Raw genomic sequence first — 26,534 nt, 5'->3', positions numbered from 1 at the left:
TACAGACGTAATGGGGCATGGAGATTCAGAAATTCAGTCTGGGTGGGAGTGCAGTTTGGGCAGAAGGACTTTTTAGGGGAAAGGTGTGTATTTGGGCAGTGAAGCTGCAAGCATGTGGCCACGTTAAGCACACCGACTCTGGAGAAGTCTTTGCTTTTTGGTGTTCCTTCCAGGCAGAGGGTATTACATAGAGAAGTGATATGACACCACTGCTCATCTATGAAGTGGCTGTAGGAACAAACAGAACTTCCTAATACTGGATGACGTTTTGGAGAGGGTGAGGACCTCCAGAACCGTCATAATCTAAAGATGCTAAAAACCTTTATTCTGAGGGTTTGTTTTACACGTGAGGAAAACAATGCATTGTTCTACCTGAAATGAAGGATGCTTCGTCTTTTGTTTTTTAGAGTCTTCTCTTCTGTCATATTTGCAGCCATGAATGTTGGTCAGTCTGCTTCCCTGGCACCAGATTATGGCAAAGCTAGAATGTCAGCTCAGAGAATCTTTCAACTTTTGGACAGAAAACCTCTAATTGACAGTTACAGTGAAGAAGGTGAAAAATTGGTAAGGGTTTTTGTTTGTCTGGGGTGTTTTGGTTTTTTGTTTTTTTCCAGAAAAATGTTGAAACAAACTAAATTAGCGATGTCTTATTTCCTACAACTGTATTCACAGCTTCATATTTTTTAGGGTGTCACAAAAGACAGATATTATGTAAAATAGTGGTACTGATCTTTTTTTTTTAAAGAATCATATTACTTCTGTTTTTCAGTTAGAAGTGTATAGCCTTAAATGTAGTTTTCCTCTGAATGAGCTAAACAAACCCCACCAACTTTTCATTTCTGCTGACCCACATCTTATATGGGTTTTCTTATATAAGAAAAAGAAACAAAACACACTCAAAATTAAAACAAAAAAAATCACCTCTGAACCAAAATTGTCATTAAGGAAATTGACTTCAGCACTTGTCAAATTTCTGCATTAAATGCTTTCAGTTTACATGATCTGGAAGGATTACACTTGCACATCCAACTAAGTTTAAAATGAACTTCCTGTATAGGTTTTAGATGGTAGCCCCTGCTCAGGAAGCCATAATCCAGTTTCTATAACTTTAAGCTTATACACAGGATTTTCAGCCTTTAAAGTCAGGAGCACGCTTACGTATCTTCTAGAACCAGGGCCCTCCGGCACAGACAGATTTTGCAGAAGGTCCCTGGTAAAATAAATGAAAATATTTCTAGTATAGACTGGACTCAATTTCCAGTGATGCCTGTGACTTCAGCAAAGTTTTGAGCCCATTAAATTAGATCATCAGCTGCTGGGAGAGCACTACCTGTGCTGCTGTACGTACATAGGGCTGGCTCCCGCCCCAAACTATATGAGAGGCGATAGTCTTAATGTGTGTCCCCTTTCTTCCACTTGTGCTTAGAAATCAGCCTGGCTAGGGTGGCTAATTAACAACTATCACTGATTTTTAAATCACAGCTTGTCCTACATGCCTGTGAATCACCTACCAAAGAATTTAGCTTTGCTATCTTAATAGCTGATCTTGACCTTGTGTTACAGTCGTTCAAATTGTGCTGCCTGCAGTGTGAGATCAGGAAAGCAAATGCTATAGATTATATCAAGAGTGGAAGTGCCTCAATTATGTGTGTCAGAAATGAAAAATGTTGTTGTTGTTGTTGATTTGTCTAAAGGTATTCTTTTCAAAGCTGAAGTGAAAAATAAATACGAGAGATGCAGAAAATCCTTCTCCAGAAGGATCTAGCAATTTACATCTGCAGATCATCCCATAAATGATGATACTACACCGATCCAATATGCAATTGGAAAGAACTTCAAGACCAGTTTTAAAAACATACTCCCAAACTTCCTTATCAGTTCTCTCACTTAAATAACCAAGTCTTAAGAGTGTTATTTTAATTAAAGCTAATAAATGCTAATATGAGCATGTGAACTCTCTATGACTTTTCAGAGCAATTTTGAAGGCAACATTGAATTCAGAAACATCCATTTTGTCTATCCAACAAGGCCAGAAGTTCAAGTTTTGCAAGGACTTAATGTGAAGGTTAACAAAGGACAAACTCTGGCGTTAGTAGGAAGCAGCGGCTGTGGCAAAAGCACATCCATTCAGCTCTTGGAGAGATTTTATGACCCTGCGGAAGGACAAGTGGTAAAAATAGACTTGCGTGGCCATTAATAACGATTAAATCTATAAAACTCTCTATCTTCCAAGGTTTTGGAGGCTTTAAACAATCCTGGCAATATCTCTGGAGAGATGCCTTTCTAAGGTGTGGATTGCTGAGGCTGTGGCTCCAGTGGAGCTGTAGACAACCTCAAGACCCCTGTGGTTGCCTGCCCCATGCATTGGCCACACACGCCAGTGCTGGCACCCGTGTTGGCACGGTGCGCTGGCTTAGGGCGCACGTCTCACTGGGGAAGTGAATGACAGTGTCAGGCTGCGTTACCTCCCCAAAGCTGCTCATAAAATGGTCACACAGGGGCTTAAAGTTCATATCACTCACTTGTCAGTGTGTAAGTCATCTCGTTAATATGAATTCACCCAGAGACATAGATATATGCTTCAGGTAATACAAATGTAATCCCACAGGGATGCTACTGTGTCACCATTGGAGGGTTGCAATGGACTTTTTGATGCAGTCCCGGTTAATGGGTATAGAAAGTCCAAAGAAACCCCCTTGGAGGTTTTAAGATTGAGTGAAAGGCCCACAGCTGAGAATACTTATTGTTGTGTTCAGCTTCTTAGGGATAGGCTTTCCCGTGAGGTTCCCGGTGCTTCTTGTGGTCAGTAGGGCTGGAAGGACTGCAGGAACAGCCTGTGATTTGCCCCCTGTTTCTGTCTGCTGGGAAATGGAAGCTAAAACACACACAAAATTAAAAACTAATGAAAGGAAATTTCATCTATACTGCTGGTTCTTTTCCATTTTGCATGCAAAATTTACTTGATTTCAGCTGGGAATTTAACACGTAACAGGCTTCCTCCTACTATTCATGTTTCCTGTTTACAGTGTGTATCTGTGGATGAGCTCTGTAGTCAACTTGGCATCGTTTTTCTGTTGCTTTTTCTAGTTAGCAGATGGATTTGATACCAAATCTTTGCATTTACAATGGCTGAGGTCCAGACTGGGCCTGGTGTCACAGGAGCCCATCTTGTTTGACTGCAGCATTGCCGAAAATATTCGATATGGAGACAACAGTAGGGTGGTTAGTCAGGAGGAAATTGAAGAAGCAGCTAAAGCAGCAAATATTCATACCTTCATTGAAAACCTACCGGAGGTAAGAGTGACCCACTCTTCACAGTGGGATTAGATATTTGGAGTGACAAGGAGAAATCTAGGGAATGCTTGCTTACATAGAGCAAATTAAAAAATAAACATTTTTGTTTCCCTTAATAGGAAAAAATACAGAATTTATGTTTAAAAATTCCTGCATGTTTCAAGCTTAAAAACTTTATTAATTTGTCCAAAGTCAATTCTTCAATTAATCTAGTGGTAGACAAAGCAGAATATGAGGAAAAAAGAGGACACTCTATGTACATAAACAGCTCCTCCTAACTCTTTTGATATTTTTCCTTTGACAGCTGAAACTTCTCAAGTTACTCTGAAAGAGACTATTTTTTTTCTTAAATAATTCAGTAAAACTAAATGCTCTATTTCTAATTGGATGGACATGCATAGGGAGTATTTCTTATATACAAAGGGGCAATAAATCAAAAATGAATGACAAGGCATTTGACCTTCATGCCTGCCAAGAATTTGGTTCCAACAAGGAAAAATGCTTTGATAGTTTGTTTTCACTGTATTTCTGTGTAACTTGAAAATGATGTAATGATGCTGAAAAATGTTTCATCTTTGTTACTACTAATGACATTTGGGATTCTTTATTCACAAGTAATGCAGGATCAAGTTCTTCATGTACATGTTATAAACATTAAATCTCTAGTTACTTTTATGATCATATGCTCATGTCTGTGGACATCTTACCGCTGTATCAGTGGTGGTACCATTCAGGACCTATTCCAACCTTTGGGGAAGTAAATTTTCAGACCAGATATAAATACATGTGACTGTATGTAAAACTGTTTATACTAGAGGTGTTTATGAAACCTTAGCTTTATTAAAACCACTTGCACTATTTTTTTCTTTCAATTTCAAGATGGAAATACCTAATCATTTTTATAGCCACACATAAAACTTTACTTTTCTAATCTTCCTTCTGTAAGAGTATTCACAGGCCCTCTTTTTTAATTTTTAATATCCAGAAATATAATACCCGGGTGGGTGAGAAAGGAACACAACTTTCTGGAGGTCAAAAACAAAGAATAGCAATTGCCCGTGCTCTGGTTCGTAATCCTGCCATTCTGCTTCTGGATGAAGCTACTTCTGCTCTTGACACAGAAAGTGAAAAAGTGAGTAATGACTATTATGTGAAATATATATGTCTATGTACATGACTAGGTGCTTTCTGTAGAATAAAATCGATGCAGACGTTGCAAATACTCAGTTGTGAAACAACAGAGCAGATGTGTCATGGTAGCTTTTCCAGCTGCAAGTTGTGAATTGAATGACCCTAGGAAGCTGTGTGTATCTACTAAATAAACAAGTAGAAAACCCCAAAACTTTAAGTAGAAAACACCATGAGGAGCTGATACTCTTCAGCTGTCTTCCTATTAGCTGTATTTGATGGTAGAGACTGAATTTGCATTCTGACACAAACTGGAAGCCCAAGAACACACTTCTCAATGTCTCATGCTCATTTGATTAGTCTCAGTGAGAAACCCTGTTGAGTAAGGGTCTCGTGTATGCACTGACTTGTATATCTATGGGAGATATAATCAGGTGATAACAGAGTAATAAATCAAATGTAGTTCCTATGACAAGTGAAGGCTTTCCAGATGCTAACAGCGTTTTCATGACATCTGTGTGCAGATCGTCCAGAAAGCTCTGGATAACGCCCGGCAAGGTCGAACCTGCATCGTCATTGCTCACCGCCTGACAACCATACAGACTGCAGACATCATTGCAGTGATCCAGAATGGCAGGGTGGTTGAGTTGGGCACCCACAGCCAGTTACTGGCAAAGGAAGGACACTACTATGCCCTTGTGAATGCACAAGTCTCTAATTAATACTATTTGCAGACTTTTTAATATTTTTTTTCTGGGAAGACATGAAAATGAAAATTCTCTTACAGAGAATTAAGGTTGGCAGTGTCTGTTCGAATGGAGCTGGGACCATATGTTGCAGCCTGGTTGCTGTACCTGGCATAGCCCTGGCCCCACGCGCCCATGGGGCGAGGAGTGCATGCCCTGGGGTGGGTCATGGAAGGTGCACAGGGAAGTCCCAGGAGCTGAATCTGCTGGGCAGTTGTGAGGATCGTGTGATCTGGAGGGAGCCAGACTTGGGGTAGTCTCTTCCACACCATGGCTCAGGCAGGGCACCTTGCTCTCACTGTCTCCCCCAAACCCTGGCCCATACCAGGTGTCATAGACCAAGGCAGTATCAGAGTTTGGCAGTGATTAAGCATCATGGATAAGCAGCGAGTTGGTGCTTGTGCTTGCCTGTTGGGTTTCTTCACCAACCAGCGGCAGCCATAAAGTCATCTTAATTAAAAGATGACTGTCAAGTCTTATTGACTGCTGAGATTTCAAATAAAGGCATTTATATTAAAAGAGAAGGGATTGGATGTGTGGGCTTGGGTTTTTCCCCACTTTATGCCATATTTTTATTATTACTGTGCCTCACGCATTTCTTGAAGATTCAATATTCTATCTCGGATTATTGTACTACTTATAAGCTTTCCGTATAAACTGACGTAAAAGATAGCATTGTTTTGTTCAGTATTTTTCAATTGCTGACCAAACAATTTAATTGCTCTTTGCATTCATCGGGGTAACTTCAGAAGTCTTGTGGGGGAGCTAGGATGGCTTCTTTTGGAGTGGACTCGCATCAGCCATGTAAATAGCTTTTCTTTAAAAAAAAATAAAAATAAAAAGTGATTTTCAAATGAAATCCTTTATTTTTAATACATGTGGCACTTAAGGATGTGGTTTAGTGGTGGACTTGGTAGTGTTAGATTAACAGTTGGACTTCATGATCTTAAGGGTCTTTTCCAACCCAAATGATTCTATGAATAATTTTAAAGATTGTTTGAAGTGTTGGCAAAACTCGTTTACACATGTTCTTTAATAATTGGTTATTCCTCTGATATATTCCTCAGGGTGCAGCAGTACATCATTCAACAGTTGAAGAATGTGTACTGTGTAGTCAGAATGACTCAGCAGCTGGTTTTTTTGGCTTGTTAAACCCAATTGCAGCATTTTAATTTTCCAAGGCTTTGCACGTGGCTTTGGGTTAGGGTTTATGGCCTGGAGCAACCTGCAGTACTTTATAATTTCCAGATAACTTTGCTCAATTGTAGCAGACAAAACTTACAGTAATGACTATCTCCTTCGCTTATTTCAATTGTTTTCCGGCATCAGGATCCATGAGAGGAATAAAACACACAAAAGAAAACCAATTCGGGTCTCAGCTTTGCCAAAAGACAGTTGCTCTCCCTCACACAGTTTTTTCTCAGGGACCTTTACAAGAAGAGTTATCACTCATTCAGGCACCCTTCTTGTGTGACATCTTCACTTTCTCATTATAGGCAGATACTACAGGAGCTGCTGCCCTCATTACAGTCCCAATTATCCAGTGTGGGCTCCAATTAATTCCCTTTTCCCTGTTTTGTTTCTGCACTAGAGTTAAAATTACAAGAAGTTTTGAAAATAAAATCTCTTCTTTAATCAAGAAATCTTTTGGGGAAAGAAAGAGGGGGTTTCGTACTTTTGGATTAGATGTATGTAGTTTTCATTACAATTGTAATGAATAATATTTTAATATTACAATTCACTATAATCTATTACAGTAACAATTGGGAATTAATTTATATATTTAAACTGAGGAGATAACAGTCACTAAAGTAAGGCTTTATAACATAATGATTCATCTAACATCTGGGGCTAGTTAATAGAGCATCTTTGTGGAAAACACTGCATTCGCATCCATGCAGATAACAGAAGTATCCAAAATGTGTTTCCTTCCCACCAGCTTGGAATTATTTACTGGCATAGGGGCAGGAGCAGTGAGGAAATATGCGCTATTTGACCTGGAAGGTGCTGAAAGAGCTGCAGAAGGGTCAGCCTAGAAAAATGAGTTGTGTGACTTGCATTTCCCCTTATTTGCTCTTTCAGAGGTCAACATTACCTACCATGGAAAGAAAAGCGGCTACACTTGCATCCCTTTTGGCATATTCCTCACTCTTGTTTTATGCAGAGCATTCTCATGCTGCGATAGCTGGTCAGCTATGTATGTTAAGGATTGTTCCTTTCAGAAAGGCAGGCGTGGGTTTTGTTTGGAGCCAGAAGGAGCAGGTGCCGATGCCATGATGGAGCTGCTCTGGGCTGTGGCAGCCAGGTGGGGAAGGAGCCTGACAGCTGTGCCTCTGCTCATATGTGATTGAAAAAGGGAAATAGCAAAACACAACTGAAGTAAATAGTGTTGATTTACTGAAGTTCACAAGTGAGATCTTATGTAACATAAGAACATGCTTTACTGATTTATCTCAGCATAAACATAAAGCCCTCTTTAAAAGATCAGCCACAGATCTGAGAAAAACACCAGACAGAGATGGTGAGCAAGAAAACAGAGCAAAATCCCAGCCACCTGTAAGAATGACCAAAAAAGCACACTACTGCATGCCTGCTAAAAGACAGACTGAGCCGGATGACTTTACTGACTCTGTGAGATATAAATAGATTAACACACTCAGCTTGTAGGCACTAACAACAAACTCTGATGGTTTATTTCAGACCATTCAAGTCACCTTCCCAGCTGGATATGCCTATACAGCTTGCAGGCTGGCTCTGATTAAAAGCAAACCTAAATTTGGACAAATGCATGTTAAAAGCACCTTTTCAGCACCAAACCCTAGACTGATATAGAGATCAAAAGAATTATCCCTGACGGAAAAGAAAAGCCTATGAGGATTGTCATGGTTTAACCCCAGCCAGCAGCTAAGCACCAGGCAGCTGCTCCCTCGCCTCTCCCTCCCTCAAGGGGATGGAGAGGAGAATGGAAAAAAAAATAATCATGGATTGAGATAAAGACAGTTTAATCAGATAACAAAGGAAGATAATAACAGTAATAACAATAAAACAAGTGATGCTCAGGATATCAATTGTATCTTAAGAGCAGAAGATGTGCCCCATCACTCTTCCCTATGCCTCTACCCCAGGTGCCAGAGTTAAAAAAAGACTTCCCTTATCCCTGCCCAAGCAGGGGCTAGTGCTCTCCAAACATGCTCACAATATGGTGAGTTGCTGCTGGTGTCACTGGGGACCTCACCCCTAAGATGACTGCTAGGAGGATAGCGATGAAGGAAACACATCAGCCTAGGCTTGACAAAGAACACCAAAGGCCTTGTTCATGACCAGATGAGAAGAACTTAGTCCATACACTGGGTTTATGACAGCACTGATTTAAGTCTCCTAGGGAATTACTAAGGTATGATGTCCCAAAAAAAGAGTGTGAAGACTTCAGAGAAGATGTTCATTGGGGATTTGGGAGAAAGAACTGAGAGTTTCTTAACCATTGTTAACCTCATTGTAGTATCATACATAGCTGTTAAGTTTGTTTAAAACTTTGCAATCGTTAGTCTAGTTGAAACGTTAATTACTAATGAGACTGAAGCCCCAGAGATGGGATAAGTAATTCACAGAAGCGTGTGAACTAGAGGGCTCAGAACCTGATTGTCCTTATGGCCTCAAACAGCTACATCCGCACCAGTGGGTGTGGATGTTTCCCATTCCTGGATGTGCTATTTCAGTATGAAATACCTGTCGGCAATTCAGGAATAATGCTGTTTGCAAAAAAGTAAATGAATATAATGTTTATCATCACATGTTTTTTCCCAGATGACTACTTTCCTCTGCATCCTATAAAATTTCAATTTATATTCATCTAAAACCTGCAAAGTATGGATCCTCATAAAGAAGTTATTTAATAATGCTGGTTGTATGGCAAGAAGGAAAGCTTTCATTAAAATTGCAATTCGCAACTCTTGTACTTTTAGAAAAAAAATCTCTTTTTTGAAAAATGGGGAGAAAAGAACAATTGGAATTTTTTTTAGTGTCAGCTGAAATACTACATCAATGTGTCTATTTTTTTACCTGGATTAGATTTATGAGTTTAATTAAAATTTTGATAGTTTGCAAAATGCTGCTAAACAATCTGTGGCAGGCAATACCTAACCTGTCCTTTCTTGGCTACCATCGACACACATTGTACTGCTGACTTTTCACCTACGTGTTTGCATGTGGGAATGTGTCTGGCTGAGGGAGAGCTGGAAGGGCTCTTGCCATACTGAGCTTTAGGAAAATTCCTGTCACACTTGGGAGCGAGCCTATTTAAATGGTAATGGTCAGTGATTTCACCTAATTAGTAAGGGAAACGTTAAGAAACTATGCAGGATCGTTAAGGTCTATTCACCTGACATTGCTGGAGGGTTTGAAGTGAAACTGCTCTCATGGACTATGTCTGCTTTAGGAAAATAGCTGCCCTTGTAACACTGGTTAAAAACAAACAAACAAACAAAAAACAAAACAAAACAAACGACACCACAACGAAACAAGAAAAAAACCCAAACAGATAGTGATCTCCTAAATCCTACCATATAGATATCAGTATGACAGGTGATAACTTAGTGCCGATGGAATTTGGATTTCAAGGGTTAAATATCTTCTCTGGAGGGAGGCTTGTGCCTCCCCTTCCATGAAGAAGGGGTTTGCTGCAGAAGTGCTCCAGCTCTGCCTGCACGTAGGGCTCACCCGCTGCCTGCTACCACAGGCACTCTACCCAGGGAACCCGTTTTTTCTAAGGAGAAATAACCGAAACCAGAAGAGTTCATACAGTTTATCTGGAGATGTGGTTGTGTCTTGCTGAAGAAGGAAATAAAGTGACAGCTTTTCCAAGGTATTTCCAAGCTTTTCTCTTTGCAAATGGGCTTGGATTATACTGGAGAAATGTCGCTTAGCAATCACTCTAGCTATATCCAAATTATACATGAACTTGTCAAGACAATGGATGAAATTCAGTCCATTACTTGACCTCTTTTTCTGTAACCATACTGCTTCATGTAGGGCAAACTTGACTTCCATAAAACACATCTTTTCCATGTCTGAGACATTAAGGTGTTTCTAAGATTTTCAACATAGTTAGGTAAGAAGAGAAATAGCTAGGCAACAAGGCCACAAACAGCATATATGTAGTTCCTTCTTGCAAAATATACTTGAGGGGCATAATTTGTTAAGTCCTTATCCTTAAGTACTTGTGAAGGACTGATAGTTTTCCATGCAAAGGTAGAAGAATCCAGTTGCCTCACTATTCTTTATCAGCCTCCAGCTGCCCTATATGTAAGCCTTACCACAGATTGCCTATCGCCCTGACATTTTCCAGGGTTCTAGCCCTCCCTGACTGTTCCCTTTCAGTTGCCTGTGCTGCTGTTCCTCCTCACGCACCTTCCCTAGAACAGACGGCAGATGCTGCACCATGCGATCCAGTGCAAAAGGACACACAGAGATGAGAGGGGAAGTGCCAAAAGCAATAGCAATGCAAAAGGATTACTTTCTAAAATTAACAAAAATTTCTTAGCAGAAGACTGGTCGTTGCTCTCAGTAAGTGAATCGTTTACACTGGATTGCTTCCATGTGCCTCTGTGCTGTGCTTTGTCATCTAGACTGCAGGAAGCTCTTATCTATCTGAGACCCCAGCAATCATCTTCTCATTTCAGCATTTATTGCCTACCTGGCTCATCAACAGTTATGTCCAGAAACTATTTTCCAAAGCATGACTTTCCGTCTGGAAATAATAATTTGCTGTGCCCTTAGGGAAGCTCACACATCCGCCCGAGTTATCCCCAGCCTGTCCAACGACAGCAGTATCACATGCTCCAAAGCAAACTTGCTAAGCCTTCCTGTAATCCTCCTGAAGATGCCAATCTTTATTTTACTGAACGCTTTCACAGAAAGATATTTTAAAGTCATGTTAGCTCAACAAACAGATTTTGTGGACTTGTTTGAATTGAGCATTATATATTTCCCTGCTCTGCTGTTGTCATAAGTGTAACATCCTCAATTCTTTCTAATCATTATGAATGTCATCTGTGACTACTGCCTTCTCCTATGTAGTCCAAAGCAAAACGATCTTGCAGTCAATCACTACTAGAATAGGTCCTTTTGTTATGGTCCTTGAGGTTTGAAAGCATGATCTGAATATGGCTATTTTTGAGGAAATAATTGTTCAATTTCACCCCTGGCTGCAAAAGGATATCCTCAGTACTTGATCCACCATGGGCAGCATTCGTGGAGAAAGCACTTGGTATTCTACGAAAAGGGAAACAAGGTGGGGAAAAGGCACTGCCCTGGCATGCTTACCACTCAGCTGCAGACGTTTAGGGCTGAAGCAAGCCATCAGATTGCCTTTAAAGCACTCTAGGATATGAATCATCTGTTTCCTAATGTCTGTCTGAGCATACAGTGAACTACACCAGGGAAGTGCCTATTTCTTACCGTAAATCTAAATGGACAGTCTCAGTTTTTGTTCAGATTATACATTGATATTAGGTGAAGGAAATTTCACTCTGAATGTTTCATCTGTCTTAAAGAGATTGCTAGGTTAGATTATCAGCCTTGCAAATAATATTTGGAGGTCCTGACCAGAAGGGCACTGGGGAGCGCACTCTTGCGAACCAGGAGTGCTTAGAGCAAGAGGAAGGGCCTCTGCAGCACAGGAGGGTGAAGTTTCTTCATCTAGGTATTAGCAATACAAGAAGGTTTAAGTGAAGGACAAACATTCAGGAAACAGGAATTACTTATCCTGAATGCGTAAGATGGAAAAGAAATTTACAGACTGCAGAAGCATCCAAGACAGCTTGTAGTAATGAGTGAATTAGCAGAATCTGGATTTTTTTCTTGGATGGCACGAGGGGAACTTTAGACAAGGAGTTAACATTTTCAGGACTCAAAATAAATAATGTCTTTGACAATCCCATGCATTGCCTTTTTTTTTATGAAACCAAACTAAAAATGGTAAGTGGAGTTCCTATTTTCACATCTGCTATCCATCTGAACGTACACCTGGCAACGTAGTGTGTGTGTTGCTTCAGAGGAAACTCAACCAAACAACTATTGCTTTATACAGCACTAATGGTCTTGGTTATAAATGCAGTACATGTGTTTTATTTACTGTAAATGAAGTGTATATCAGCAACGCTGAATATGAAAATCACATTTTAATGGGCCACTTTTATGATGCTAGAGCAATGTGAAGAGACATCTGTAATGCGATTTACTTTTTGATATTCAGTAATGTAGTTTTAGTTGGAATAAACAGGGTTCCCAATAAAGACTCAAATGACTATTTTCTTCAATTTCTTATTTCACACATACTTGGAGACCTGGAGCAACTTTTTCCATGAATGCATGCCAATCCTTTTGGGACTCTTCCAGTGTTATGTTTTAATGTTTTCTCTCTCTCTCTTTTTTTCTTTTTCTTTTTCTTTTCTTTTTTTTAATATCTTAGTACCTTGTCATAATTATTTTATACTGATACATTTAGTTGCACAATGTGATAAAGTATATTGATTCTGATAAATTTGTCTGCACCATTAAATAATCTTTGCATCTATCACTTCTTAATTGTCTCTCACAAAAAAAAAGAGTTATGGATGTGCTTTTTCTGAGGGAAAATGTTTAATCTGCCCCATTTATGGAAGAGAGGAAAGCATACACTTTGCAATATATATGAGTGTACTTAAATGGATATATAGTCTTATATTTATAAAATATTTATTTGTATATATTTAAATACATTAGAGATTGCTTCATGATGAGAAGTTTGGAAAGAATCCAAGCGAAAATTCAAATGAATCATGGGAAAATTCCATTTGCTTTCAGCATTTTAGTTCAATCTTGCAGAGTCAAAAGTAGTTTTTTTCTTCTGACAGTCATCAAGCTTTGATGATGCAATTTCTCTTTTCAGCTTAGTCAGACACTTAAGCCATCACTCTTGACTCATGTACTGCACTTGCCCACATGATGTTAGTTACTCACGCATATTTATTCCATTTTTCAGCAGATAAACCTTTGTTAGCTTTTGTGTCTAGGCCTTTTAGCCATACCTCCTGGGAAAGCAATTAAACTCCTTGCACTTGAAAAGCCCAGACAGCTCAGGCTATGAGAGCAGCAGCAGGTCTGTCCAGACCCCAGAAGCTGCCCCCTGGCTTCCATGGGAAATGGTGTTATGAGAAGCTACACAACCCAAACCAGCTTCTCTGAAAACACTTCTTACAGCAAAATTAAACCTCTCCTGGTCTTGCTGCTTTGCCAGAGCCTTGCTTTCTTCCAGAAAATATAACTTTCCTGTGAAGGCTCCATATTTTTGTTCTCTCCCCAGCCATCCCACAGTTGCATATCGTTCTCAGAAAAACACACGGGCAGCAGTGCCCCGCTGCTGCTCCGATCCCTAGTCAGTGCTAAGAAAATGCTCGGCAAGGAGGAGCCTAGAAGTGCCACCTGCCATGGTCTTGACTGTCTTAAAAGCTGTCTCAAACCAACAGGAGCACCGCTTATCCCACCCTGGTCATCATTGCATAGTTACTGTCAAGCATCAGTAAAAACTGGATCATGTGGGTGACATTTCAAACACGTTTCGTTAAAGTTCAGCTTTTGCCATGACTTCTTCAGTCATGGTTTCATCTTTATGGGGAGTATAGCACATCTAAAAATGTATTTTATCCTCTTTCCTGTTAAGTACACTCAATCATAATGCCGCTAGGACTGGCACATTCACATAAACATTCACATGTGTTTATAATAAACTTGTGCTAACGCAAGTCATATTTAAGCTGAGTCTCAGGTTTTCCAATAAAAAACCCCCAAAAGCACAAGCAAAAGGAAACAGGCATTGATAAATGTTTTTTAATGTTGCATGTAACAGGTTGTGTTATTTGATTATGTGTGATTTGTGAATAACAGAATATTGTCAAAAACTATCTATGGCATGATATATGTACTTTTTTACATCAGTAGTTCTATTTGTTTTCCCCAAAATCTCACGGAATTTCCTTCACCCCCCCTCATTTCTTCTCAGATTGCCCCACTTATTAGTCAACGTCTCAGCTGTAACCACTGCCACAGAGAAAGAAACTAAGCTGCCCTGGTAGCTCCATCGTTCGCTAAAACTAGCAAAGGCTTGGTGAGACCTTATTACTTGAGATAATGTTTCCCTTTAAACAGAGGTACACAAGAAGTGGCTTGCTGTGGTTTATTTACTGTGAGGGGGGAGAAGATAAAGATAGCCAGATCGACTGTTAGAACTGGAAAAGTCTGGGAACTTCAAGTACTGAGATGCATTTACTGCATGTAACCGCACTTTAATGACAACTCAAAGTCAGAAGGGGCTTTGCTATAATTGTTACCATATTTATTATTTAGACAATTGCCTCTAAAATGTGCCAGCTTCTTTCTGACAAGGCAGGGAGAATCCTGTCCCCAAATGAGATCAGTCTAGGAAAAAAATAAAACAGGGAAAAAACCCAAATCTTAAACACTTGAAATACATGGTTAGATGAATACACACAAGCAGAAACATCTCCAAATCTTTCCTCAGGACTCTGCACTATTTTAACCTTCAAAAAAAACTTGGCAACCATTAAAGGTTGAATTGAGTGATAGTCAGATGTGTGTGTTTCTGGAAATATTTCATGAGGCTCGAGGGGTAAATGATGTTCTACAAGGATATTAGCCATACATCTTTCATGTGGCCTTCCTTCTTTCAGCTCATCACATTCACTTGTCCTATCTTGCTTCAGATTAAATGGCAAACCTGTCAAGAGAAGGGGAGGTATTTCCCCGAGTTTTTTATGAAATTACTAGCAATGTTCAGCTTCAGTCCTGCCTGAATACTTTCAAGCACATGAAACACAATAATAAAGTGTCTGAAACAAAGAAGTCCTACATATGAAAAGGGTAAGCAAACTCCAGAAGTGGTGAGTAATGATGCTACAGGAAACTAACAAAAGACAGAGGATTTCTGTCAAGTATGGTTGCTCTCTGAGTGATTAGTAGTAGAGATTTCAAAAGGTCATATTTTTCTAAGAAGCTTCATTATGCTTAGATCACAAGTCAGGGGATTTTCTCCATCCAGTGACGGCCGAGATGAGCAATCTGTCCACCCAGTCCTGGGGTTTGAAGCACACGCTCTGTCACAGCACCAAGACAGCCTTGAGGAGACAATAGGGAGGAGACCTATATCTGCAGGACAGGTTACTTTGTTAGATACACCAGGATCAGTGCCGGGATGTGTATCAGAAGGTTTCCAAAACTGGCTCAGGGTCTTACCTGACACCATTAATTCTGCCATGGCAAGTTCTTCCATAGCAAATTGCAATTGCAAAGCCATTGCAAATATGTTCTCTCATAAATTGTTTTGGAGGAAGCCAGAATGAAAATGCATTCGCTAAGAAATTATTTTGGCTAAGCTAAAGATTTTGAACGTTTTGTTCATGCAGAAACTGAAAGTATTGATTCTGGGTTTAAAATTCTTGATTAGAAACAATTTCTGCAGATAAATGTTTTTGTTTGTTTGTTCTAGAAATGTTGAGATTAAGAGATTCAACCTTCTTGGCAATTTTTCATGGCTAAAACCACTTTCCAAATTTAGCTGTGTATAGTTTTAGCTAACCTCTGCTAGCCTTTTTATTGAAGAAACTGTACATCCAAAGCCAACTGCCCAGTCCTGTTTCTAACAGACTGGAGATACAACTCCAGCAGGTGACTCCTGTGATGAGGAGAATCTGCTGGGGAAGGGAGGCTGAAGAGATGAAAAACAGGTTAATTTAAAGAAAAAAAAAATACTTATGTTCTGGTTATGCTCTGTAGCGCATCGCGTAGCACCATCACACACCCTGAGTGAGATGGCTCTTGTCCCTGTTCTGCCTCATCTGGGGAAATGGGTTTGGCTTAATAATCTGGGGCAGGGAGGACAGTGCTTGAAAAGCCCCCCTTGCACTGGGGAGGCAGGGCTGGGGCCACGGCATCTGAAGTTGGCAGCGGGAAGAGGTGGTGCACCTTGCAGAGCCCTTCGCATAGAGCTGAGCCACAGAGCAACTGGCACCCTGAGGGTCACCCCACCTACGCTCACCGGGTTGCTGAGGCAGGACTGGAAAGAAAGATTTATGGAAAATGGATGGAGACAGATGTGTGGAAGAGGAAAGGGAGGACAATGACGGGAAGCCGCAGTTTCTGGTCCCCCATGCTTTGTCCAGTGCTACCCTGACCTCTGGCCGTGGCAGCTGACAGCCGCTGCCCATGCTCGCTATGACTCTCCCAGCACTCACCCCACAAGCACTTGTTTCAGTGTGACAAGGATGGTCGTGCTGCTCTGCACCTGCCTAGCACGGCCACCACCTGCACCGCTCCAGAGACCCCCTCAAGTGCTGTCCCAGGTGGGACGTCCCTTCCACCCTCCCACGGTAGACAGCAGGGGTCCAGGGCTGCTGCTAGTGCCTTGTATGGGCCTTCTGAGCAAGCCTTGCCCTTCTGATGGTCTCGCTCCTGGGACAAATTGGGTCCAGAGGAGAAAGGAGAGGTGTGACCTATGTTTTCATCCATATTTGGTTTGATTACCTGATTTTAACAGTTTTACTGTTAAAAAAACCCAATACCCAACTGGCTAGTATTAAATAAAAAGCCACTCTCCCTCCTTCCTTCATACATGCCCGCAAAACTCGCAGTGCTTTTTAATACTTCAACAGACAGTCAAATATTTTTAAGTAGCCATAAATCAAGATGTTTTTAGCCAAAATAGGTCTTGAGCAATGTTTTCATGAGAAATTCTCTGGATCCTCAATGCAGGAAATGTCTGAGATCCCTGAGGAAGAGAGTATTAGCAGGGCAAGGTGATGATACTCTGTACCTCCAGCTTTTGTTACTGGGATGACAAAGGTTTCAAGGCAGCTTAAGTTTGAGGTATTCTGGCTTTTGACATAAGTTTAGAAGCTCACATGCTCCAAGAATTAAATTCTAATAATTTACCAGAAATGTTTTTTAATTAGGGCAGACTAAAGGGGAATTGGAAATAATAGCCCTGACTTAAATCCTCATATATCCCCCCCCCCCTTTTTTTTTTTTTTACGTATGTACCTTGCAAGTTGCATATGATATGATATGATTGGGGGAGGAGAGGAAATGGAAAAAAAATGCAGGAGGACAAAGCAAAACCTTCTCACCCATGGGACCTTTCTGTGTACTTTACAAGGCAAATTCCTCAGGTCAGAGTCTCATCTGTGGGGATTTTCCACTTCCCCACTCTTGAAGAGCACAAAGGCTATTGCACATCAGCACGCACTGACACCCACGGAGAACTGAACTGTCTGATAAGAGATTGCTTTTGTTTCCCTCAAGCTCCCACGAAGGTACTCAGTGCACAGACCAGTATTTGTATTACGCCGTGAAGGGAAGGATTTAGGCCAAAAGAAGCTGGCAGCCATGGCTTTTTAACGATCCATGTGCTGACAGGCCTGGTTGTGAGCTGTTACAGATGTGCGCCGGACAGTCTAATGGGATGCAGGAAATTCAGGAGGCCAAAAAACCTCTTTGGATTTTCTGGTTGCGCTGGTAGGATCAAACCCGCTTGTGTTCTACCTGGCATCGCCGAGCAAGGGATATGCTTGATGTCCTTAATAAAAACATTACCATTTGGGGTAAAGGCACTGATGCACATTGATTGCCATAAGGGGGAATAAAAGAGGGAATGAGTCATTAGCCAAGAATGAGAGCACAGGCAGGACAGGATCCTGCAGTGACACATTAATTATAGTAACATTTTCTGTGATTCCCCTGCTACGTAACCAGAGATGCAGAAGCATAAGCAGGGGCCGCAGCATGAAAGGAGATGGCCAGGATGAATGATTTGGCAAGTAACGGAAAGCAAACCTCTGATGAGAGAATAAAACCCCCTGAAAAATTCTCCTCCCCACAGAGCAGAGTCTCCAGCTGATGTGTGAGGCACGGAAGAGGCGCCTTTTCCCGGTGCTTTAGCAGAGGAGTGTTCTGGTATTTCTCTCGGAGCATGACTCAGATGCAGGGACTGCCAAAAAGCCATGCCAAGTCCTGCTCTGGGTTACATGTGCCCACAACAACACGGCACGTGAGCAGGTATTATCTCAGCACCAACTGAGACATCGGACCAGCTGTGTGGCTCTGCGGCTCCTCAGTTTCACCTTTGTTATCTCTGTGAAGTCTCATTATCAACTCTATTGCAGATGGTATTGCTAATTGCCAGGCCTGCAAATTCAAACAGGTCAAAGGTAAAGGTCTGCTATTACCATTATGTGACAGATAAATCTTATTTTTAACTGTCTAACTGATGAAGCACTAACCAGCACATGCCCCAGTTTACTTTGTCATATGGACAGGCCTATATATAAAGAAGCCTAGGCAGCACAGCTAGGTTGGACAGCATTTGCCAGAACTGTAAAGCTACATAAAATACACAACAGTGACATCTATTGGCACACAAACCTCGTACAGATCCCTGCTTGTTTATACCGCTGCAATAGTTTCAGCTGCATTAGCAATGCCGTGAGTGCACACCCCATGCTGTTGCACTAACACGCTGCCGCTCTCGGGCACAGACCCTGCAAGCCGGCAGGGCTGCTAGGTAAAGAGCTTCTTGGGTAATTTGCCCTTAAGATTCAAAGAAATTTAGTCTCGACTATGAATGGCCGATTCTTTTGCACAGTATAAACTGCAGATAGTTCATGCTTCTGCGATCCCCACTCACAGTAGACACCCTCTCTTTGGCGTGTTTGGGTTTTTTTATAAAGACATTTTCATTTGTGTAAACATTCACTTGTAGCAAAAAACATTGTCTTATGATACCTTAGCTTGGGGGGAGAGAGGGATGAGATTTGTCTATTGGGAACCCAGTGGTTCTCCAAGACAAAGCCAGGTAGAAGCAAGACTGCTAGTAAAACTTCTTTTTGGCTGTAAAGCCCTCGAGGGATATTCAGTCCAGCCCCAGGGAACTATGGGGATCTCCAAGCTCCAGATTTGCCAGCCCTTAAGGCAATTGCAGCGTTATGAGTTTTGGAAGTCCTGGGTTAAATCACTTCTGGGTGGTTTTAGATCACCTGACTTGCCAGACTCATCTCTTTCGATGTGACAGAATTTACACCACAGGAGTAACTTTCCTGAGGAAGATAACTAATTCTTCTCAGAGCCCCAAAGGGTTTCAGAGTCAGTTCCTCCGCTCCATCTATTTTTCAATCAGCCTGTGCATTGGGAGGGTAAGTGAGGTGCTGTCAAGGAAATAGTTAACACGTGGGCATTAGAGACTTTATCTGCTTCTCCTTGCCTGGCTCTGAACAACAAACAGGTCATTTTACTCCCTTTCTTATTTGCCACTACCTTAGGCTCTCATCTTTTCTGATTTGGGGTGGCATGGTTTAAGTGTTTTGAGGCTTGCTTCTAAGTAAAGCTGCCTGCTTACTGAGTGGCCAAAATAATGGTTCTAGCTGAGTATGTGGTTCAATAACTATTATTAACTCCCGGTGATCTTTTCCTATTTCCATAGTTGTACCCGAAACTGTGCAGTTCAATGCAAGAGGATAAGCTGAGTTCCTGGAATACAATGTGCTCAAGTATTTCAGAATCATTGTTAAAGTCAAGTTAATCTCCAATTTTGTTAGTTTTGTTAGGTTTTTTTAAGCCTTCTTTCAGTGAAACTATTTCTGATTATTTCAGTTGCAAGCAATTTACCTAGCACCATGTGGCTCTGAAGAGGTGTAGGGAAAAGATTAAAGAACAAGGTATTTTAACAAAAAGGCATTGGTTTGCTTTCCTTATCCCAGAGAAGCCAGGGGAAAAAAAACAGAAGACATCCTCTAAAACTTACGTTAGAGTGGATTTTAATTTCTATTTTTCCTGTTTCTTGTAATAAAGTGGTGTCTAGCCAACTTTTATTGTACGAATGAGTTTTGAACCTTTTCATATCTAAATCAGCTATCTGTAAAGAAACCTAAGCTGAGTAAGATCTCACATTATGAAATCTTGTGTAACAAAATCAGAGAAGGAAGGGACTGTGAGGAGACTGGATTTCCGTTGTGCTCGCAGTCATTGCTGTTGCCCAGGGAGAAGTAGTAGCTGATGCATTCACTGCTGGTGACTAAGAAAATAGAGCGCAAGCAGAGACAAATGCTGCCTCTAGATGAAGAGAGTAGCTTTCCTACATAGCAATGCAAGAAAATCCCCAGTGAGCGGTCAGGTCAGTAAACCTGTGGCATCAGAATTATCCTGGGGGAACAGTTTTATGCATGCAATAATCAGAGTAGGTGTCCTTCTCACTAAGGAATCCCTGGAGCTAGAGCTGAATTCAAGGGAAAGCAAACTGACAGATGTTTTCACAAAACTTCATTCCCTTCTTCCTTTTTTCTTTTTCAAATTAAAGTATTGCTTTTATCAGAGTGCTTTCTATATCTCTCATATATTGCTTGTATTTGTGAATCCAGATATGTGGGTTTCAAAGATATTTCCAAACTGGAGGCATTTGATCCTGATTATAAGCTGAGTCACTGTTTTAGGACCTAAAATGATACATACAGCTTAGATGATCAACCATCATAAAGCAAAAGGAAGAAGCCAGAGTCAGAAGGGTACATTGGAAATTACCTCCTTTTCTGTATAAAGTGTCAGACTAATTGCAATACTTTCTTCATCAATTCTGTAGACAATCTTTGCTTTTTAAAGTATCCACAACTGTCTGGCTGCAGAGATAATTTGCTGGGATTCAGAAAAAAACTTCATGTCTCCTCCCTAGCTTCTTTTTCACCCATGTGTCCTTTCTTGATGAAGCCTGCTAGCACAGCATTGCCTGGAGAGCCATCAACCGAAGCATCCAGTCGCAAGCATGCAGATTAGAGGGACCAGACAGTGAAAGAATTGTTGAATTAATGTTAACATGGAGACACATATGAGGGGGAAAAGTAAAACCACAATAAAAGGGTAGTCCAACAGCTTTTCTGCTTCGCCTCAAACTGAGCTTGGTGTCTTTTCCTGAGGTGTCAAATCTAGTTTGAGCTTGGACTTGGGAAGAATTCTTTATCTGTGGTTTTGTCCCTAAAACAAAGTCCTGGCAGATACTGACACTTGCGATGAATTTGGAGAGCTGGCATGGACGCCCATGGCTTGAAGATGTACAACAGCATTGCAAGGAGAGATGAACATGCACTTGTGGGTTTTTTTTTAAATTTCTTAGCTTTTTCCCATATGTTCTGCAAAGAATGTGCTTTGATAGGACTGAAACACAATGCTCTGGCAATGCTCACCCATGTGTTTTGCTGAGATCAAAGCAAATAGTGGAAGAAATGTCCTAAATAAAAAGCCTATTCCAAAATGCATCATGTCTTTCCATAATCCAAGTACACCAACTTTCATAATTCTGGAGAGAAAAGGCTTGTCACTTATAAAAAAAAATAAATTATTATATTGTTTCAGAAAAACATCTTCCTGCTCCAAGCTCCATGCTGTCCTCAGGCACATTTTCCCCATCATCCAAAGCCTTCTGTTAAAGTAGGAAGCTGATTTTTGTGGTCAATGGCCATAAGTTTTATATTCACTTTTGGCAGCAGGGGAATGTTTATTTCCATCAGAATTTTCTTGTAAATATACTAAGCCAGAGAAAAAAAAAAAAAAAAAAAGAAAAAAAAAGGTGTGAATCCCGAAAAGCTTCTGCATAAAATTGAGAAGCTACCCCACTGAACTTATGTTTTGGCAAACTATTGATTATATGCTCGGGGCCAAACATCTCCCCAAGAAACACAGATCAGATGCTAATAAGAAAATCCTTTCAACATATTGATTAGAGAGTTGCCAGAATTTTCAAATGCTGTAGGAGTCAAGAGTATTAATCTTGGGGAATAGAAAGGTGTGGGTGGAATCTGTTCAGAAAAGAAATATTGTTTTTAGTATTTTAAAGGAAAAACACAAAAAGACAATATTCATAAGCCTAAATCAAGTCTGTAAACATGCAATTACGCAACATGAAAAATTGATCACAACTCTTTTTTTAAACAAATTATACTCTAAAAGCAAGGATTTAATTAATTCATGAAGAAAATACCATATACTGACCCAAATTTCTGTACTCTTTCTGCAACCAGAAGAAAATATTATTTTTATAACATATGCACAGTGTATAAGTATATATCACATGCAATGATACATTTAATACATTTAACATATTACATGCGATATAAGTATATGATATATAAATATATTATAAATATGTAGTAGTATTTATTTCATTACAAATATATACAAGTGTGTAAGTAGGTCCATCACCTCAAATAAAAAAAAAACCAAACCTTTTCAAAGTAAATTAATTTACAGAATTTTTCTCCCCATGGCAGACTTTGCTCTATGTAAGGCATCATTAGTCCCCATAAAACTGACAGACATCAGTCTTAAGTTGAATACAGTTAGTATATTTTGTGGAAAAAACAGATTTTTTTTTCCTCTCAGTTTTCTTGTTTCTCATTTATCTTTTTAACTGTCAGGTTCTCCCTCAGCAAAGGATAAAGATTCAGTTGCAAAAGAAATTAATTAGAAACTTCCTTGCTTCAGACGACTGTTGTCTTTCACTGCTCTGAATGGATCGGAGGTTGCAGGTTGCATGGCCATTGCCACTTTTTTTTGCTGCTTGGATCTCTACATCCTTCCTCTGTGAATAACGAGAGCAGAATTATTGCAAAGCCAGCTTGCAGCACTGCTGCAATGAGAGGAGACAGCAACCATCTTAGCTGGAAGAACTTAAAGAAAGTAATACAAAAGATACTAACCTTAGAGAAATATTTATAAAATCTATACGTTACACCAAATCTGCTGAGTGTAACTACAGAGGAAAGTGAAGGGAAAGATCCATCAAATAGAAGCATTTTTCAGAAGAGTGTATTTCTAACCATAGCTCAACCTCTGCAAATCAAGTTGTGTGCCCTTCACCTCATGTGTGTTGTGTCATTTATGAGGATGTATTTATATATCTGTAATTTATAAATTAATAGTCCTGGAAGTGCTCTAATACCAGGTAAAGGTAACAATGAAATAATCATTTCTGGTCTGAGCTTCTGCTTCATATGCAATCGTGGTGCATGAATCACCAGTCTTAAACAAGGACTTCATACACTATAATACACTATCCAAATTTAAAGAAGTTACAGATTTCTGAAATGTATTCTAAATGGAATGTGCTGGTGGAAGTGACCTCGTTACCTCGTATTACACCAGTTAATATATTTTTTTCTGGATTTTAGGGTCATATTCATCCCTGGGGTAACACAGAAAATTGGTACCAGAAACTTTAAACAAGTCCTCAGTTATGAATTGAAAGGTTGTCTTTATTTAACCTCGTGATTTAAAATTCAGTTTTTGCTGATATGGGAAGAGTTCATTAAATTAAATTACTGATTAGCAAATTGAATACAAATTACACTTTCCCCTGATTCCTCTTCTACATACCATTGATTCAGTAAAATAAATTTAAGATTGCCTAGTCACACAAGTCTAGAACATGATGGAGTAATTTCTAATGAGTTTCTTCACATCCAAGAATACTCATTATATCTACTTGCTGCCAAGTAAAGCATGCGACGTGCCTCTGATGCACCCAGAACATCTCAGACTGGCTGCCTCCAGGCAGAACTGCAGATGCCATTTCCTTTCCGGAACAGAAATTATCCGAGCTGAGCCCACAGACTCCCCAACAGTGGTCATTTCCGTGCTGTCTGCCCCCTTTGTGATTCTACTTTTCCCAATACGTGACATCATCAGCTTCCTGGAAAGCTGATATAAGGTATTGACTTAGTAATGTAGGTCATGCCTTCATTATGCAGTCATGGTGGAGGAAAATATACATGATGGCCTTGCTGCTGCTTTCATTTTCTATCCATGTGTCTTGAGAACTACCTGATATTAGTCTTAATTTTTTGCAGCGTCTGAATCTTCTTCATTTGAGGTTATTGTCACTTTACTCTTATGCTTCCTGACATCTAAAATACAACTAAAGTTGGTCATAAATATATTTTTCCCTTCTCATAGGTTCTTTGTTCACTTGTAGTGTCTTTTTTCAGACGAGGATTTGCCCTAAGGCTACAATTCCTGGTAGCTTTTGCTCCTTCTAAATAGAAGAGCCTTTCAGGTGTCCTCCATATTCAGTCCCCGAGCTCTACAGCCCATTTGACTTCACTGGATATTCAATCCAACTGAATAAAATTCATACCAAACTTTTTCAGTTAACATGATAAGGAGTGAACTCAGGAAGAATGGACTCTGATGGCTGGTAAAGGATTTTGTTTGTCTTTCAATTTTAAAACCATATCCCATCTATTGCTAACTATGTGTTGTCAATCATCCTAAAACTGGGTCAAATCAAGTTTGTCGAGACTAAAAAGTTTGCTCCGTTGTTACAATTCTGCAGTATTTAGACAGTGAAATTCATAGGTTAGTTATGCTCATACATTTTTAAAAGCATCTTCAACCACTTTTTCGATGCTGCCTTGGATATTTCATTCCTTCCCCATTTCCCTGCCTTATAACTGACAGCAAATAGGTGTACCGATTTTCCTTACGTTGTATTGCTTGCTATGTTTTTATCCTGCCACCCTTTCCCTCTCCCATACCTCTGAGTGTTCTTGCCAGCAGCCTGGAAGTCTTTGCAAAAGCTGTGGTTGCTGCTGGCATTCATGCAGGTATATCAGCCGGGGCACCGCCTGGCTTCCTAGCACGGTTTGAAGGAATGTACTCTTTAAAAAAACACCGTATAGTTGCGTTGTGGTTTTATTTGCTTCTAGAGGCAAAACACAGAAGTAAGAAACTGCAGTTCTGAAGGTGCAAGAGGTCTCAAGAGCTTGGTTTCAGAGGATCCTTCAACCCCCAAACTTACAAAGTCACAGCACAGCTTCAGTGGCGCCTGTGGGACCCTCGACAACTGCCAGCAGCAAAGGCTCAGGGCCAAAGGAGCAATCATCACAATCATTGCGAGTGCCCCTTGTCCGCCACATGCAAAGCCAGCAGCTTAGCTGAAGGACTTTGACTGAAGCTGGGAGACCCTGGAGTGGTTAACACTACAGGCTACATCTTCCGCAGAAGCTGGCGGGCAGATGGTCTTTCTCTGTGTTTTTCTTGTCGGTCCCCAAGACCTAAATTTCATAATCTTTTGCAGCGGTACTTTCAATATATCTTTTGCTATGATTTTTGCTTCTAAAGTAAAGGGCAGGAGTATTATTCCTGCCTTTATATACTATCTGAATAAGTCCATTTTTCCAAGTTAACGTCTGCTTTGATAAACTGAAAACAGAACTCCTGTAGCTACCACAACATAGTAAAGAAATAATAACCCAAGTTAAAAATAGGCTCATGCAAAATAGTCTCCCATGGCAAAGGGCAGGAAATTGGTTGCAGTTGAACTAATATTTCTCTTGAAATGATCTGTAGCTGCTATTTGCTATGCAGCTTCTGCACACCCCAAGGCAATTCCGGACGCCTTTGGAACGCCCTCTGAAGCTGCGTGCTGCATTGCCTATATATGGAGAGGCGGTGCAATTTCTCATGCTAGTAGCTCTTTGGTACAGAAGAAATGTTTGTCTTCATAGAGTGCTGTAGGAAGTGTATATTTTATCAGATGACTCATTTATAGTATTTCCCCTTTCTGAGTAAAGAATAAAGGAAGTGCATCCCAAAACAGGGAACTTGCATCCAGGCTTGTAAATTCTTCTGTCTTGGATGTTTTAAATAGATAAACAGAGGCAAAATTCACACAAAAGAACATGTACAGGCCAGTACAGTCTAGGTTAGCATATTGGACATAAGGCTTGTAACAATTTTTTGAAATAGATATAATGTTCTTTTTGCATTCCAGATGGACAGTTATTTTATTCCTGGATATTGAAATTATGCTATTCCTCTTGCACAGGAAGATATGAAGACATTTCCAATCTCTTTTCTGCGTGCCCTATATACAAATCATGCCCTTTCCATTCTCTCCCGGGTGAAATATTCCCAATCTTTTTTTCATCTGGTTATATGATAGATTTCCCCATCCCCTGGTGTTCCTTTCACTCCAAGTGTAGCTGGGAGTAGGGACACTACAAGCAATGGGGATGTCAGAACTGGTATAATACAGAAGTTCATAGGATATTACATGTACAGTTGTATTTTTTAATGATTTCTTATTATAACTGTCACACCAACAGAAAATATGTTCTTTACCAATTAAAAGATTTTGCAGTATCTCACCATTACTATATTTTTGCAAGATAAATTGTCTATAGAGATGATGATGAGGGAAAAAACCACTAACACACAGACATCTTCAAGGATCATATGGATGCCTGTGGTGAGTAGGTTCATTATTATCTTGTTCCG

At 40.2% G+C, this 26,534-nt stretch overlaps 1 protein-coding gene across 10 annotated transcripts in view; it reads left to right on the top strand.

The window, feature by feature from the left end:
- Positions 1 to 26,203, top strand: part of ABCB5 (ATP binding cassette subfamily B member 5) — a 78,514-nt gene extending 52,311 nt beyond the window's left edge. For 2 of the 10 annotated variants that reach the window (XM_054815930.1, XM_054815931.1), the window contains exons 25-29: positions 408 to 564; positions 1,973 to 2,170; positions 3,088 to 3,294; positions 4,280 to 4,426; positions 24,962 to 25,366. In XM_054815930.1, the coding sequence (XP_054671905.1) occupies positions 408 to 564; positions 1,973 to 2,170; positions 3,088 to 3,294; positions 4,280 to 4,426; positions 24,962 to 25,189 (937 nt within the window). In that variant the 3' untranslated portion in view covers positions 25,190 to 25,366. Of the gene's footprint in view, positions 1 to 173; positions 278 to 407; positions 565 to 1,972; positions 2,171 to 3,087; positions 3,295 to 4,279; positions 4,427 to 4,946; positions 12,742 to 24,961 lie in introns of those variants that run through there. The other 8 variants (XM_054815934.1, XM_054815932.1, XM_054815933.1 and 5 more) reach the window with 8 other exon arrangements.
- The last annotated feature ends 331 nt before the right edge of the window (positions 26,204 to 26,534 follow it).

This window comes from Grus americana, chromosome 2 (assembly GCF_028858705.1).
Source record: "Grus americana isolate bGruAme1 chromosome 2, bGruAme1.mat, whole genome shotgun sequence".
In the NCBI taxonomy this organism is placed as follows: domain Eukaryota; kingdom Metazoa; phylum Chordata; class Aves; order Gruiformes; family Gruidae; genus Grus; species Grus americana.
Note: the sequence above shows the minus strand (reverse complement) of the source record. Positions and strands in the feature narration are given on the sequence as shown.